This window comes from Macaca thibetana, chromosome 3 (genome assembly GCF_024542745.1).
Source record: "Macaca thibetana thibetana isolate TM-01 chromosome 3, ASM2454274v1, whole genome shotgun sequence".
NCBI classification, from domain to species: Eukaryota; Metazoa; Chordata; class Mammalia; order Primates; family Cercopithecidae; genus Macaca; species Macaca thibetana.
Window position 1 is genome coordinate 162,268,155 of NC_065580.1, and position 16,189 is coordinate 162,284,343.

General features: G+C 48.6%; 2 protein-coding genes across 7 annotated transcripts in view; one reads left to right on the plus strand and one right to left on the minus strand.

The window, feature by feature from the left end:
• ATP5PO (ATP synthase peripheral stalk subunit OSCP) overlaps nt 1-16,189 on the plus strand; it is a 1,173,690-nt gene that overhangs the window by 385,312 nt on the left and 772,189 nt on the right. The gene's annotated exons all lie outside the window — the stretch shown is intronic.
• CLIC6 (chloride intracellular channel 6) overlaps nt 1-16,189 on the minus strand; it is a 47,524-nt gene that overhangs the window by 7,465 nt on the left and 23,870 nt on the right. Inside the window, exons 2-5 of the mRNA XM_050784641.1 lie at nt 3,484-3,593; nt 2,792-2,917; nt 2,053-2,159; nt 1,314-1,495 (exon numbers count right to left, since the gene is read on the minus strand). Of these exons, the coding sequence (XP_050640598.1) occupies nt 1,314-1,495; nt 2,053-2,159; nt 2,792-2,917; nt 3,484-3,593 (525 nt within the window). The remainder of the gene's footprint in view (nt 1-1,313; nt 1,496-2,052; nt 2,160-2,791; nt 2,918-3,483; nt 3,594-16,189) is intronic.

Here is a 16,189-nt window from a genome sequence, read left to right on the forward strand (position 1 = left end):
CGGGGACTTACATTTCGTGTGTGTGTGTGTGTGTGTGTGTGTGTTTTGAGATGGAGTCTTGCTCTGTCGCCCAGGCTGGAGCTCAGTGGCGCGATCTCAGCTCACCACAACGTCTGTCTCCCAGGTTCCAGCAATTCTCCTGCCTCAGCCCCCCAGGTAGCTGGGAGTACAGGCGCCCACCAACACACCCGGCTAATTTTTTGTATTTTTAGTAGAGACGGGGTTTCACCGTGTTAGCCAAGATGGTCTCGATCTCCTGACCTCGTGATCTGCCCACCTTGGCCTCCCAAAGTGCTGGGATTACAGGCATGAGCTGCCACGCCCGGTCTGGGGACTCACATTTCTAAAAAGCTCCCCAGACAGTTTGTATGCCTACTAACGTTGGAGAACCACTGGTCTGGGAGGTCTTTAAGCCCTAGTAATACATGACTCATGGCTCTTAAATCATGTTCAGCTACTATATGCGAAGGCAGGGCACCAAATATGGCAGAGACTCAGCCAAAAGCTGCCTGCTGCTCCCTGGATGTTAAGGGTCCATTTTTTTTAAATAAGTAAGTAATTAATAACCTAATTGTTTTTAGAGATGGGGTCTTACTCTGTCGCCCAGGCCAGAGTGCAATGCCACCTCCTTAACTCGCTGCAGCCTCAAGTTCCTGGCTCAAGTGATCCTCCAGCCTCAGCCTCCCATGTAGCTGGGACTACAGGTACACGCCACCATGCCCGGCTAATTTTTTTAAAATTATTTTTTGTATAGATGGGGTCTCGCTATGTTGCCCAGGCTGGTCTTGAACTCCTGGCCTCTAGCGATCCTCCCACCTGAGCCTCCCAAATCATTGGGATTACAGGCCACTGCACCTGGCCAAGGGTCACTGTTAAGAGCTAACAGGACACTCCTCTGTCATGCCTAGAAAGGGCCATGTAGAGCCCTACAGTCACCAACAGTTGACCGAGTTCACATTTTAACAGCCCCAGATTCCACACGCCTCATCTCTAATTCTCAATTGCTAATGCCAGGTATAATCTATGAAATTCCTCAGGCTGCTTTCACATAACCTCTCTTTAGGCTGCGTGAGTCAGGCTGAGAGAGAAGCAGAAGGTGGGGCCACGTTCCCAGGCACTTCCCGAGAACACCCGAAGCCCATCTTCTGTGTGTACGAAAGCTGGGGCTCGGCTGTCCTGAACAGAACTAGTGTTTTTAATCCAAGTGTCCACATTTCAGACTGTTTAAATGTCTGGCCCAAACACAAATAAAAACAAAATAAAACAAAGCCCAGTTCGTGTCCTCGGCACACATGTCAGGAGAGAAGACGAACCTTAATAATATGGAGCTTGGGTAAGAGGTTGCAGTCAGCCAGCGTCAGCTCGTCCCCATCCAGAAACTTCCTTCCAGAAACAGTGGCATCCTCCGTGCTGTAGGCATCTATTTCATCAGGCAGAGGGCTATTTAAGTAATTATCCAGTTTCCTCAGGGCCTTCAGCAGGTTCTTTTCATAAACTAAAACAGGAAGGCAAGAAATCACAAAGAGAGGTCTTGCAAGTGTGTGTCACTTTTCACCAGCTATGATGGAGTTTGCTTCCCTTCCTCGCTGAGACGTGGCCAACCAGCAATGGGTGCTGGGAAGGCAGGAGGTGGATGTAGAGTATCTGAATAAAGAGCTCACTCCTCCCTGGAAAATCACACTGCTGCTGTCTACATAATATTGCTACTTCTAGAAGTCATTTATTTATTCAAAACTATTTATGGAAAGCCTGTGGGGAGGCGGGGACTGGCAGAAACATCATTGAACATGATTCCCATGGTGTGGCTGGAACACCTGGGTGGTGACTATTTTCCCTAAAAATGTCGTTTTCTGGGTTCCCAGCCTCAAAAGAAGCATTCCATCTCTTGAAGCCCACATGCAGATTCAAAGTTGGAGGAGCTTGTTCTGTATCTCCAGACTCACTTCTCTACCCACTGGGACATAGATGAGAATACCCCAGGAGCTCATGAGCTGCCGTGCTAAGGCTCAAGTCCGTGTTGAAACAGAAAACAGGAGGATGGGAGGTACTCACTCTCGTTTGCATCCTTCTTTGTGTTTTTTATAAACGCTGAGAATTTGGCGAACACGTCGTTTCCTGCCGAATTAGACTCGGGGTGCTGGGTCCCCAGCTTGGGATACCTTGAAAAGTTCAAGATTGGAGGATCACAGACAAGCGATGTTCTAGTTAAGACAATACTATACAATGGAGAAAAACAGCTTTCTCTGGGTATGAAAATGAAAAGCTTTCCTTCAATGTTTTCCTGACCCTTTTCCTCTCGAAAGTTGGGAAGTCACACCATCTAGGAGAATGGCACTGGACGGAGAGGTTTGGATTGTGGTTGTTGTTGATTCCTGGCAGTGGCCAGTCCTGGGACACAAGAACCCGCCTGACCTTGCTGGTCTCAGGTCCCTCCCTAGTAAAATGAACGGGATGGACTAGAAATAGCTCCCCTGAGGTCCAACAATCCATGATACTTCTTCCTAACACATACCCCATAGCTTCCAGCAGGGTGTCTAGGATACAGCCAACCACCCACCCTGGACCCATGTTCTCCCACTTCCTGCCATCAAACCCTGATTGCCAAGCTGCAGATGCAGCACAATGAAGCCCAGGCCCCCGAACTGTAATCTGGTTACACCAGGGGTATGATGAAGGAAGTGAGCTCCGTGGGCTGCGGAAAACCACACACACACTGCCCAGAGCTGTAGAATTGACTACTAGTGGGGGAAAGTGACAATCAAGTTACGAACACCAGTTTTCTGAGGCCTACCTCGGGGGAGCTAATTTCTCCTCTAAGAACTCCTCGATCTTATTCACATCCGTCTTGACTTCACCATCAAAAGTCATAAAAGGAGGGTTTGTTCCGGGAGCCAGGTTCTGCAGGTCTGCGGGTTTCCTAGGTGGGAGGAAACAGCAGTGTTTATGGGCCGCCGGGAGAATCTGGACTCATTTCCAGGGCTTAGTCGTGTCCTCCCCAGTTTAAGAGAAGCAGCTCTTGAGAACTGCAAAGTAGAGGGTGGGTTTACGAAAATTTCTTGCTGGCGATGAAAGTAAAGGCATTCATTAACAAATGATGGGCTTGTTGATGTGCCCCTTTGTGAATACGGAGCACAAAGGGGCACATCAACAAACGGAGGTGAAAAAGTTAATTCTCTGCACTGTCACCAGCTCAGACAGGCTTGGGAGAGTCACAGCTGACCAGCAACCGGGGGAATAAGTTCTTCACGGCAACCCCAACTCCTACTCCTTCCTGACTCCAGCCCAGCCGACCTTGTCATGACTCTGCTTGGCCCAAACATGGGCTTCAGTTCAGACTCCAACTGAAGATGGACGTGCCCATGCAGCACCGTGGGCCTTAGGTCTCAGAGAGAGAGAGAGAGAGAGAGAGAAAGTGTGTGTGTGTGTGTGTGTGTGTAGGGAACTAGGTACAGTTATTTCAGTAAGGCAGACGCCTTCTCTTACCTTTTCAGGTCCACTGTGGTCACGTTAAATATAACGCCTTTCAGCCAGAGAATCATGAAGAGACGCTGAGAAAATGGGCAATTTCCGATACTCTCACCATCATAACCAGCCTACAAGTGGAGAAGGAGATTTCCATCTGAGCCAGTCTCACAATTATACATGCCGACACCACAACATGCACATGCAAAATCATTGCAGGTTGATGTGAATGATCATGACACTGTGAATATCCTCCTGAGGCCATTTACCAGCCTCAACGTGGAGTTGGCGGTGGATGTAGGGGATGGGGGAGAGGACACCACACACACACATGCACACACACAACCCACACACACGCAAGCACACACGCATGCACACACGCACACACGTGTGCACACACAAGGATGCACACACACGTACATACATGCACACGCACGCACACACATGCACACGCATGGATGCACATGCACGCACACACACCACACACGCACACACACGTGCACACACATGCACACGCCCACGCACACATGCACACACATGCACGCACACGCACGCACATGCACGCACACACACGCACACAATGCACACACACACATATGCACATGTACACGTATGCACTGCACTGAGCATTTTCTTTCTTCTTCCCCACCACCTCACCACTTCCTGCCACACTGGGCCTCTGAGCTGAGGAGCAGTAGTAGGAACTCCCTTCATCACCAAAGGTGAAAAAGAAAGACACGCCCTTTCCCTCCCTCCATCTCTCCATCCTCTCCAAGGATCAAATATTCTCAGCAGCTTTGGTATAATACTAAAACCTGGAAACAACCCAGATGCTATCAAGAGTAGAATATGTGTATCAGTTTAGTATATCCATGCCTTGAGATACTACAGCACAATGGAAAAGAATTAGCTATTATACAAGCAACAGTGCATCTCACACACATAATGTTGAGAGAAAGACACCAGACTCAAAAGCGTCCTGCATGATTCAGGCTAGGTAAAGGTCAAACTTGTCTACGATGGTGGAAGTTAGAACAGCAGATGTCCCTGGAAGACACTATTGTCTCGGAAAGACAGAAGGAAAAAGCCTTCTGGGTGGTGGCAATGTTGTTCTACGTCTTGATCTGTATGGTGGCTATGTGGGTGTATTTGATTGATAAAAGTCCTAAGATTTGGGTGCTTTACTGAATATAAGTGATATGGTTTGTATATTTGTGCCAGCCTCAATCTCATGTTGAATTGTAATCCCCAGTATTGGAGGTAGGGCCTGGCAGGAGGTGACTGAGTCGGGGGCATGGATTTCTCATGAACGGCTTAGAACCATCCCCTTGCTGTTGCCGTTTTGATAGTGAGTGAGTTCTTGCAAGACTGAGCTGTTTAAAAGCATGTGGCACTTCCCCCTCCCTTTTGCTCCTGCTCTGGCCATGTGATGTGTCTCCTCCCGCTTTGCCTTCCTCCAGGACTGTGAGCTTTGTGAGGCTGCCCCCAGAAGCTGAGCAGATGCCAGCACCAGGTTTCCTATAAAGCCTGCAGAATTTGAGCCAGCTGAACCTCTTTTCTTCATAAATTACCCAGTCTCACGTATCTTTATAGCAATGTGCAAACAGCTTAACGCAATAAGTTTTACCTAAATACAAAAGAAAAGAATGTTAACATGCTAATTTAAAAGATATACAGAGTTCGATTCAGTGGGTCCTGCTGCATGGGGCCCAGGAATGTGAATTTTTAACACGTTCCTCCAAAGTGACATAATGCCGGTGGTCAGAAACCATGCTGTGAGTTCAACCGTATTCCAGTCTTGGGCAAGAGATAAGGCTGGTGCCACCAGCAGTATTGTCAACGTGTAAGACAAAACGATGTGAACCTCCAATGAGAGGATCCGTTGATAAGAAGACTTGCAGGCCTTTCCAGGTGATAAATACAGCTCCATAAACACAGAGTTAACAGACGACCTTACTGCATATGAAGGGGCACCAATAGACCCAGATTACTGAATTCAGAGTCCCTAAGCTCTGGGCCTGTGCGTCACATCCCCTCCAACTCTCCCCTCCCCAAGCCAGCATTCATTTCCTCTCTGCCTATTAGAGGGGAGGGTCTGAGAATCTCCCCAGGGGCCTTGAAGTTGCTGGGAGCCTGAAGGGTGGAAGGTGGACAGTTATGACACATACATCCAAGTGGTCACAACGACTCCCTGCAGATGGGCCCTGAAAAGCACCTGCTCGTCCACCTGAGGCTGTTCCCCACCTTGGGGTCCCACCACCCTACGGCCATGTTGAAGGCCACCCCCATGTCCTCCTCACTCCCTGTTCTGGAGCAAGGGGAAGTGCAGAGCTGAATTAGAGAAAACTCCCAGTGGCTGATGACCTGGGAACCCTCTTAAATCGTGGGACTTTCTTAACTAGTGCAGGTTTGAGCACAGTCAAGCCAAGCAAAGGCGGAGCAGGGAGACGAAAGCGCAAGGACACATGTTTTGGCCAGTCCCGACTTGCTCTGTAGCTTGTAAACCTCTTATTTTTATAGTAGTTACACGAAGCACAGCAAAGTCTAAAATAAGTTCTGCAAAGTAGAGCAACTGTGTGAGTTTTTTCTCCCATCTCTCTAACCTTTGGAATCCTCTTATAACTCACTGTGTATGTGGCGAATCTCTCCTGAGGGTGTGTGTCCCGTTCCAGTGAAGGGCATCTTGTTCAAGCTCACCTCGACAAAGCTCTGCCTCAGAATGGGCCCGTCTTGCAGTGGCCTCTTTTCACCGTGGCATCTGCAGGATGATTATATCGCACGGGGCTCTCCGCCTGCTCGGTCTCTGGTCTCAAACTCAAGTCAGTGATTTCCCTTGAAATTGTTATTCTTGCTATTTCCTGAACCCTGGCAGGCACTTCTTTAGGGGGAATAAAGCCGGTAGGAGCAATAAATTTTTCAAAAAATAAAAACCGCCTTCGTCATCCAACTCAGTAAAAAGTTGAACTTCTTAACAGGCCCCTTCTTGGATCTGCCACTGGGACGGAACATCTGGCCAGAAAGAGGATGGGACAATATCTGTCCGGCCACAGCTTAAGACATGGAAGAAAGTTGCAATTACACATTTCCCCCTTTGGGGCCTTAAAACTGAATTTTCCCGACCCAACATGGCTAGTGAACCGAAGGCTGTTAGGCATTTTAGAATTAGCCGGCAGTGGTGACTGCCAATGAAACAGAATTTACATATCCAGTGTTGCCTCATCGCAAATTGCTCTAAAAAATTCCTTTCTGTCTCAGTCTGTTGTAAATGAGGGGGTTACGGGAACATGGTGGGAGTGACTGGGATGCCTTGCTGCCTAATTTTATTACTTTAATGTGCTTCAGTGCCTGGATGTGCCAGAAAAAATAAAGGCGAAGATATGCCATCTCCATTGCCCATTATTGAGCAATAATGGGAGAGGATGGCCTTGGTCATATTCATTAGCCAGACAAGATGATGGGATAAAGACATACATTCCGAGGGAATAACTGACACTGTCACCATAATTGGGACATTTTATCACACACAGTTTTCTTTTCCCCCAGCGCTGATAATTCTCTCAGGCTAAGTGCACTCTGGGCTAAAATTTCTCAGCAGGATTCTCAGCTTACGAAGGAAATTTTTGTACATACACATTTCTGATCAAATCAAATTAAGCAGATTGAGAACGTAGAGTGTTTTTTGTTTCCAGCAAAGACTTAGGTGCTTGGATAACCCAGAATTGCATGTTTGCCTTTCAAATTCAACTTTGTTGAGTTCCTCAACAAAGGTAATTCTCAAAAGAAAGAAACGGTGCCTCCAATGCCTCTGATGCCACGTTCCGAGAAATTCTGTTGGCCTGGGACACCAGCCTCAGCATCTGAGAACCTGGGGACTCTGCTGGGTCCTGACCTTGTGAACCTCCCTGTCCCAGGGCTCCCCACCAAGGCCTGAGTTGTGTGGGTCCAAATGGCACCACAAGGTCACCAGTTCCTCCTCACCACACGCCCTCTCTAAATTACAGACTCCCTTGTTGGCTCCTTTCATACTTACTCCACCCAAATTTAAATAAAAGGCCTTTTTCTTAATTCCCTCTTTTTGTTCAGGCAAATGGCCTCTTACATGTACAGGGCGCCACCCACACAGCCACCTTCCACTAGAAGATACCTGCCCCGCCGCTGCCTTCCAAGGACCAAACAAACGCCTGCTATCCTGGCATAGACCTGATGGGGCGATGACTCCCCAAGACATTCTTGGCTGCTTCTCAGCACCCCACACTCTCCTTCTCACCAGAGCAGGCCACCTCCTCTCACCTTCTTGATTCTACCATCTTTCTAGAAAATTCTGTGTGGGTTTACATGGTAAACACATTTCATCAAGTAAGCACTTTTCTGTACTCTGCCCAAATATAATGAAAAACAATTTGGAAGCAGTGGAGAGAAGATAAACAAAGAGGCCACAAAGCAGTAATATTTTAATTGGTTATTTTCTGATAACTGGTTTTCAACCAAGGAGGCAGGACAAGCATCCTGTGTGCAAGGAAGGATGCTGGTCCCTGCAGAAAACCGGGAGAAAGATGTGGTGTCTGGTGGAGGGATCTGGGAGCAAGCAGCTGATTTGGATCCATCGCAGGATGTGGAGAGTGAGTGAGTGATAATGGGCCGCTCCGTTCCAGCATGCCAGGGGGACTTCAGGCTGAATAAAAACAGTAGGTGACCAGAGGAGGCCAGAGTCAGAGACAGAGTGAGGTGTGGGAGGCCAGAGAGTCGTCCTCAGAGGGGAACAAAGGGGCCAGAAGCTCTCTCTGTTGGCAGCTGAACCAAACTGACGAAAAGCCAGAGAGAAAGAGTTAAGGCAGATCAGATGGGAGGTGACTCCCTCCTCCCAGTCCCACCCACACACTTCCCTGAATCCCTTCCCGGTCCTTTGCTGGATGCCCAGTGGCCTCACACGCTTTGAACACTGGCAGTCAAACATGTACTTTGTGGCCAAGCAGGAAGATCTTGGCCTTCAAGCCACACAGCCAGCCCTCCCCACCTCCCCTGCGCCTGTCCTGCCCTCGGAGGCTGGGTGTCAGTCGCTGAGGCACAGGAAACTTCACTGCATGTACAACTGACGCTTGGGGGTTGACGTATGGGATTGATGAACACCCCTCGTGGAATGTGTGAGTTGTAAACTCAACCCGGGAGAGCCTGAGGGATATTACCATCGGCCTCTGGCTTGTGGAATGGTGGGTGCTTGTGAAAGGGACACGCAGGAGCCCTGGCTGCTCGCCACGCCCCCAGCCTGCAGCCCCACACCCCTGCATGGAGGCCTGACATTTGGATCAAGACAGGAACCAGAGATTGTCCCATTCCCTGCACATGGTCTTGGGACATGGGCAGGGTTCAGCCCTATTGGGTCTTCTATTGCTTCCACGAGGAAAGAGGTGGGGAAGCTGGGGTCTCTCTGCCCCTTTCTCTGGGGGTGTCTGGAGTCAGCAGCCCCTCATCTTTGGTCATCAGGGTGTTCCTAGTGCACAGGAAATGCTCACAAAATGACAGGGGCCTGAATCCAGTGGCTCCCATGCGCCTGGGGCCAGGTCCCCCATAGAAAGTGCCTCACAGCTCCTCCCTGCTCATTCTTTCCTGGGCCAAAGTCCATGAACTTTTTCCCTTCCAGAAGTTCATAAATTCTCACTACTAAGAGATCACCCACGAGAGTCATATCTATGGGAGGAGGAGAAGGGGAGGTGGGAGAGAAAGTGAGAGGGCCTGAGTCACCCCACAGCAAGTCCACCAGGCTGCCCTCTGTGCCCAGCTCCCAGTCTGATGGTTATCACTTAAAATGCAATATTTAAATTGAACTGGGACCTCTTGATTTTGAATAGCTCTGTAAATTAAAAAAAAATATGAGACTCTCCATTTGCCTGATGAGTTGAAATTTCCCTTTTCAGGCAACATCAGGTTTCTCCAAGGCAACATGGTGGACGGGAGTGGGTGTTGGCATTGGAGCCAGGGAGAGCCGTGTGAACCTCGGCCCCCCACTTACTAATTGTGTGGCTTCAGGCGATTCATTTGTTCTCCCTGAGCCTCAGTTTCTCCCTTTTTTTAAAAAAAAATAGGGATACATGCACCTACATCGTGCAAGATCTGTGTGTGATACACTGGAATACCTGGGCACCCAATAAAGGTAGCTATTATTGTCATTATCATCATCAACATCATCATCATTACTCTCCCAAACTTGAACACACCAGAGCAGACAATTATGGAGTGCAGGGTACCTTTTAACAAGCCTCAATTAGTGAGATTTTTATGCCAAATTGCACAGTCCTTGAAGAACCACTGATTTTTTTTTCTTCTAAAGTAACACATCCTATACCTACTCCAAGTGAAAATTAGGAACTTAAGTCCCTTTCTAAATTGCAAAGCATACAGATCTTCAGCCAGGAGACAAAAAGGCAAAAATCCCTGGCCAGTATTCGTGTCTGGGAGCCAGACAAACCTCTTGTAAAAGGTCTAGAGAAGGGCACACCAGGACGGTTGAGCACACCTTGACCCATGGCGGAGTGGGCAAGCTCCCAGAGAACTGCTTCCTTTTCCAGAAATGATACCACAGTCCTCTGTAGCGGTGAAAAGGCTCACACCACTGTCTTCTGTAGCGGTGAAAAGACTCACACCACTGTCCTCTGTAGCGGTGAAAAGGCTCACACCACTGTCTTCTGTAGCGGTGAAAAGACTCACACCACTGTCCTCTGTAGCGGTGAAAAGGCACACCACTGTCCTCTGTAGCGGTGAAAAGGCTCACACCACTGTCCTCTGTAGCGGTGAAAAGGCTCACACCACTGTCCTCTGTAGCGGTGAAAAGACTCAAACCACAGTCCTCTGTAGCGGTGAAAAGACTCACACCACTGTCCTCTGTAGCGGTGAAAAGACTCACACCACTGTCCTCTGTAGCGGTGAAAAGGCTCACACCACTGTCCTCTGTAGCGGTGAAAAGACTCAAACCACAGTCCTCTGTAGCGGTGAAAAGACTCAAACCACTGTCCTCTGTAGCAGTGAAAAGGCTTACACCACTGTCCTCTGTAGCGGTGAAAAGACTCACACCACTGTCCTCTGTAGCGGTGAAAAGACTCAAACCACAGTCCTCTGTAGCGGTGAAAAGACTCACACCACTGTCCTCTGTAGCGGTGAAAAGACTCACACCACTGTCCTCTGTAGCGGTGAAAAGGCTCACACCACTGTCCTCTGTAGCGGTGAAAAGACTCAAACCACTGTCCTCTGTAGCGGTGAAAAGACTCAAACCACAGTCCTCTGTAGCGGTGAAAAGACTCACACCACTGTCCTCTGTAGCGGTGAAAAGACTCACACCACTGTCCTCTGTAGCGGTGAAAAGACTCACACCACTGTCTTCTGTAGTGGTGAAAAGACTCACACCACTGTCCTCTGTAGCGGTGAAAAGACTCACACCACTGTCCTCTGTAGTGGTTAAAGGCTCACACCACTGTCCTCTGTAGCGGTGAAAAGACTCACACCACAGTCCTCTGTAGTGGTTAAAGGCTCACACCACAGTCATCTGTAGCGGTGAAAAGGCTCACACCACAGTCATCTGTAGCGGTGAAAAGGCTAAGGTTTTTTCTGACTTTTGGGGTGACAAAAGCCTGAGCAGTGGGTGGCTGACTTTTTTCTACCACCCCCTCGAAGAGAGGGAATTCCATGGAATGGGAGGAGAACACAGCCGCTCCCCATCACAACTTGAAGTTCAACACCATGGGAATGCAGAAGCACGTGAAGAAGGGTTATAAGGATACAGGAGTTCAAAAGAAATTATTTAGGCAGATAGTGAGGTAAGGAAGTCCTCACTAATGTTTTCCTTTTAATAAAAAGCAGCCTCTAAATCATTCCTTTCTTTCTTTTTTTAATTTTTTTTTTTTTTTGAGACATAGTCTCACTGTGTCACCCAGGCTGGAGTGCAGTGGTGCAATCTCAGCTTACTGCAAGCTCCGCCTCCCGGGTTCACGCCATTCTCCTGCCTCAGCCTCCCGAGTAGCTGGGACCACAGGCGCCCGCCACTACACCTGGCTAATTTTTTGTATTTTTAGTAAAGACAGAGTTTCACTGTGTTAGCCAGGATGGTCTCAATCTCCTGACCTCGTGATCTGCCCTCCTCAGCCTCCCAAAGTGCTGGGATTACAGGTGTGAGCCACCGCGCCCGGCCTAAACCTCCATCCTTAACCTCACTTCACATGTGTCTGTGTCCTTGATTTCCTTGACATGAGGCAAAGAACCTCAGGTATCACCCCAGATGAACGATGCCGCTTCAATAACAAGATGCAGGAGGAACATACTAGCCCATTCAGTTGCAGAACAGGAATTAAGGAAAATATCCTTCAAAAAGCAACAATTTCTAAGGTGACTTTAAAAACAGATAATAGGCCTGGTGCGGTGGCTCACACCTGTAATCTCAGCACTTTGGGGAGGCGGAGGTGGACAGATTGCTTGAGCTCAAGAGTTCAAGACCAGCCTGGGTAACATGGTGAAACCCTGTCTCTACCAAAAACTAAAAAAAAAAAAAAAATAGCCAGGTATGGTGGCATGTGCCTGTAGTCCCAGCTCCTTATGGAGCTGAGGTGGGAGAATCGCCTGAGCCCAGGAGGTCGAAGCTACAGTGAGCCGAGATTTCCCCACTGCACTCCAGCCTGGGTGTCAGAGGGAGACCCTGTCTCAAAAACAAAACAAAACGTTGGCCAGGTGCGGTGGCTCACGCCTGTAATCCCAGCACTTTGGGAGGCCGAGGCGGGTGGATCACAAGGTCAGGAGATCGAGACCACCACAGAGAAACCCTGTCTCTACTAAAAATACAAAAAATTAGCCGGGTGCAGTGGCCGGTGCCTGTAGTCCCAGCTACTCAGGAGGCTGAGGCAGGAGAATGGCGTGAACCCGGGAGGCAGAGCTTGCAGTGAGCCGAGATCGCGCCACTGCACTCCAGCCTGGGGGACAGAGCGAGACTCTGTCTCAAAAAAACCAAAAAAACAAAAAAAAAAAACATGTCACCACTACCATTCATTGACTACCTACTCTGACGTCAGGTAAGGTTCTAAATCATTTATGGATGTCGTTGAATTTAATCCTCTCAAAATCGTGTAAGACATATCCTATTATTCCTCCCGTTTTATAAACAAGGAAACTGAACTTCAGAGATGCTAAATAAGCTGGCCAAAGATACAGATAGATTTCAAAGAATAAAGTGCACTCTCTCCCTCTCCTCTCTCCATTCAGTGGCCCCAGTGTCTTTCCTGGTGCCCAAGATGGAAACTGGACACTTCCCTACCCTCTACCTGACCATCAGTCTCTCGCCCAGCACAGCATTTCTGCTTTTGGAGCCGCTCTTGCCGGGTCTCAGAGCCTCGCGCCTGGGGTGTCTCTCTGGCTGGAATTCCTCACCCTCTGATCTTTCCCGTATCCTGGACAAGGTTAACCCTGATAAGATGCCATTCTGCTGGAATGTTATTAAAATGCAAATTGGAATCACAGTGCTCCCAGGCAGTGTGACCACTGGCAAGTCACCTGACCTTCTAGTGTCTGTCTGTCTTTATGTACAATGAAAGTATGATAGTGCCTACCTCTTAGTGCCGGATAAGAATTAAATGAGATGGTACACATACAATGCCTAGAACAATGCCTGACCCAACACTTAGGAACCTTGGATAATCTGCTCTCCTTCCTTCCTTCCGTCCTGCCTTCCGTCTGTCTTTCTCTTCCTTCCTTCCTTCCTCTTTTCTTCCTTCCTCCCTTCTTTCTCTTTCCTTTCTTCCCTCCTTTCTTTCTTCCTTCCACCCCTTTCCTTTCCTTCCTTCCTTCCTCCCTTCTGTCTTTCTCTTTCCTTTCTTCTTTCCTTTCCTTTCTTCCTTCCATCCCTTTCCCTTCGCCTTCCTTCCTTCCTTCCTTCTTTCCTTCTTTCCTTCCTTCCTTCCTTCCTCCTTCATTCCTTTTGTCTCTTTTCTTCCTTCCTTCCTTCTGTCCCTCCTTCCTTCCTTCCTTTAGCACCCAATTGGTTACATTCCTTCAGAGCAGGACAGTGTCAGCGTCCCTACAGAACAAGTGCTAATGCCTCCTTGTGGCCTGGCCCATGTGAATTTTCTTCCCATTCCCCATGGAAGCACAGGGCCAGGACCACGAAAGGTACCCCATGAAAACTCACATCATGGAGCAAATGACCGCCGTCCTCACAGGTCTATGAGACTCCTCATCACAGGCAGCTCCTACAGAGACAGTGAAACCCTGTCCTCCCGGGCCTGTGAGAGTCCTCATCACAGTGAGCTCTTACACAGACAGTGAAACCCTGTCCTCACGGGCCTGTGAGATTCCTCATCACGGTGAACTCCTACAGAGACAGTGAAACCCTGTCTTCACAGGCTCGTGAGATTCCTCATCACAGGCAACTCCTATAAAGACAGAAAAACCCTGTCCTAACAGGCCTAGGAGATTCCTTATCACAGGCAGCTCCTACAGAGATAGTAAAACCACTACTCCTGAAGGAGCGCCTCAGCAGGCCCCGCAGTTCTCCTGGCCTCAACTATCCCCAAATGTCTCCTCAGCCTGCCTGGCCGGGGCTCCTTTCCCCACCCACCCAAAATGACAATCACTGCGTGATCAACTCACCCTGGTTTGCCCAGGAGTGTCCTGATTTTAAAACGGAAAATCCCACCATCTCCCCCTAAGTCCTGGGCAAGCTGGGATTATTGTCTTCCCAGATAAAAGCCTTATTTTTAGATGGGGAAATACCACTGTTGATGTTTTCATCACCAAGAAGCAGGCCTTTGCTCCTCGCTAATGAAAACACCGGCATAGCTGCATCCATCAGAATTGATGGTTAACACTTTGGATGTTGAGAAGGTGGGACCCAAGATAGGGAAATACCAGCTGTTGGGAAGAGAAAGGAAGGGGAGGGGAGGGGAGGGGACCAGATGAACAGGGCTGAGGTCTGTCAGTGTTCAGGGAGGAGATGGGAATTTAAGACAAGTTTAACAAACTCCCCAAGTCTATGGAGAACCAGCTAATAAGGGATGGCGTTTCCCCTCCTGGCTTTGGCCACCTTTGGAAAAGTCTGCTGCTCAGCTCAACTAGAGATGCAGTTAAAGTCAGTGGTATAGCTCAGGTGGCAAACCTACCCCAGAATTGTGACGGACACTCCAGACCAAAGGGCACCACCCAAATGGGTCAGACACCAGGCCCTCTTCATCTCTGAATCTCTAAATCACTCTCCACAAAGGCTGCAATTTCTCTTTGATCCCCTGTACTGTCCCTGGATTAAAGAGAAAAGCAGGACTCTCTGTCCAAGTCCAATCAGGAGACCCTGCAGGCATCCCCAACCCATCCACAGCTGGTAAGAAACAAGTGCCCCGTGTACCTGAATGGGTGCCGCATCCCAGGAATTTAGAGATCAAAAGATCAGTATCGATTCATACATGTCACCTTGGAACTTAGCCCCCAATTCTCATTCTAAAAGGGAGATACATAATTACATGCATTTCTCAAAATAATACACCTGAGGTCATAAGAAGATCGCAGATTCCAGTTCTGTCTTTTACAAATGTGATTATGAGCAAAATAATAATGGTCATGATGATAATGATAGCAACTAACACATATGGAGCATGTGCTCTGTACTACTCATGGTTCTGAGCACTGGTATCAGCTCAGATTTAATCCTAGCAACAACCCTATCAGATGTAGGTACTACCATTATCTCCATTTAAGAAAACCAACACACAGAGAGGTAGAGAAACTTGTCCAAGGTCACAAAGCAGGGTTTGAACCCAGGCAGTCAGCTGGGATCCATTCTCTCATTCCCACCCTGGACAAATGGAGGGGACCCCAGGGCCAGCAGGGTCCTTCCTCAGAGTGACGGGAGCTGGCTTGATTGTTTGCTTGTTTGTTTTACCCAGCTCTGCTCCGTAAGGTTTGGAATCCATGGTGATAAGAGAACACATATCAGAAGCAGGTGGAAAGTGCAGAGTACAAACAGTGGTTAGGACAGAAAATGGAGCTGGGTTGAGGCCATAAAACATGCATGCCCTGTGTGCTTGGGGCATTGGAGAAGAAACATTCGGCAGCCCTGGTGGACAACTTTGGTGGCCAGATAGGCCAGGGATCAGGGTGTCTCTAGTCATGCATACATATTCTGTCTCCTCTGAAGGAAACTTTTGCTACAACTCAAGACGACAATGGGTTTGATGTTGCATTCCCCCACATCAACACCTAGAGTGCAAAAGGTCCTTCTGCCTGATTAACGACAGGCCTCATCTTCCATTCTCATGCCCTTGGCCAACCTGGTGGGGCGGACATCCACCTGCAGAAACCAGGGAGTCCTGCAAAGCCTGCATCTGGGCAAACAATTCCGCCTTTTCTTCCAACACGGCAGGCAGGTCCATGGATCTCCTTGGCAAATTTCATCGAATCTGCTTTAATCCAGGTCATCACAGCCCCAGGTAGCATATTCCACGTTGTTTAGCCAAAATAATTTGGGTCTGGAATTTTTTAAGGCAGGTAAAACCAATTTCTGCCTTGGCCATAAATAGCTTTCAATAAAAGCACCCAGAGAGCATAGCACACTAGGTAAGGCCACTTCCTAACTTAGGAAAGGGACTTTTCAGACTTGCTCTTCTCATTTCAGAGTCTGAAAAGACACTGGTTAGGGTCAACAGGGCAATCCCCAAAGCAGCCAAGGAAATAACCACAAACTGACTTTCCAAATAGGTCAACCCTT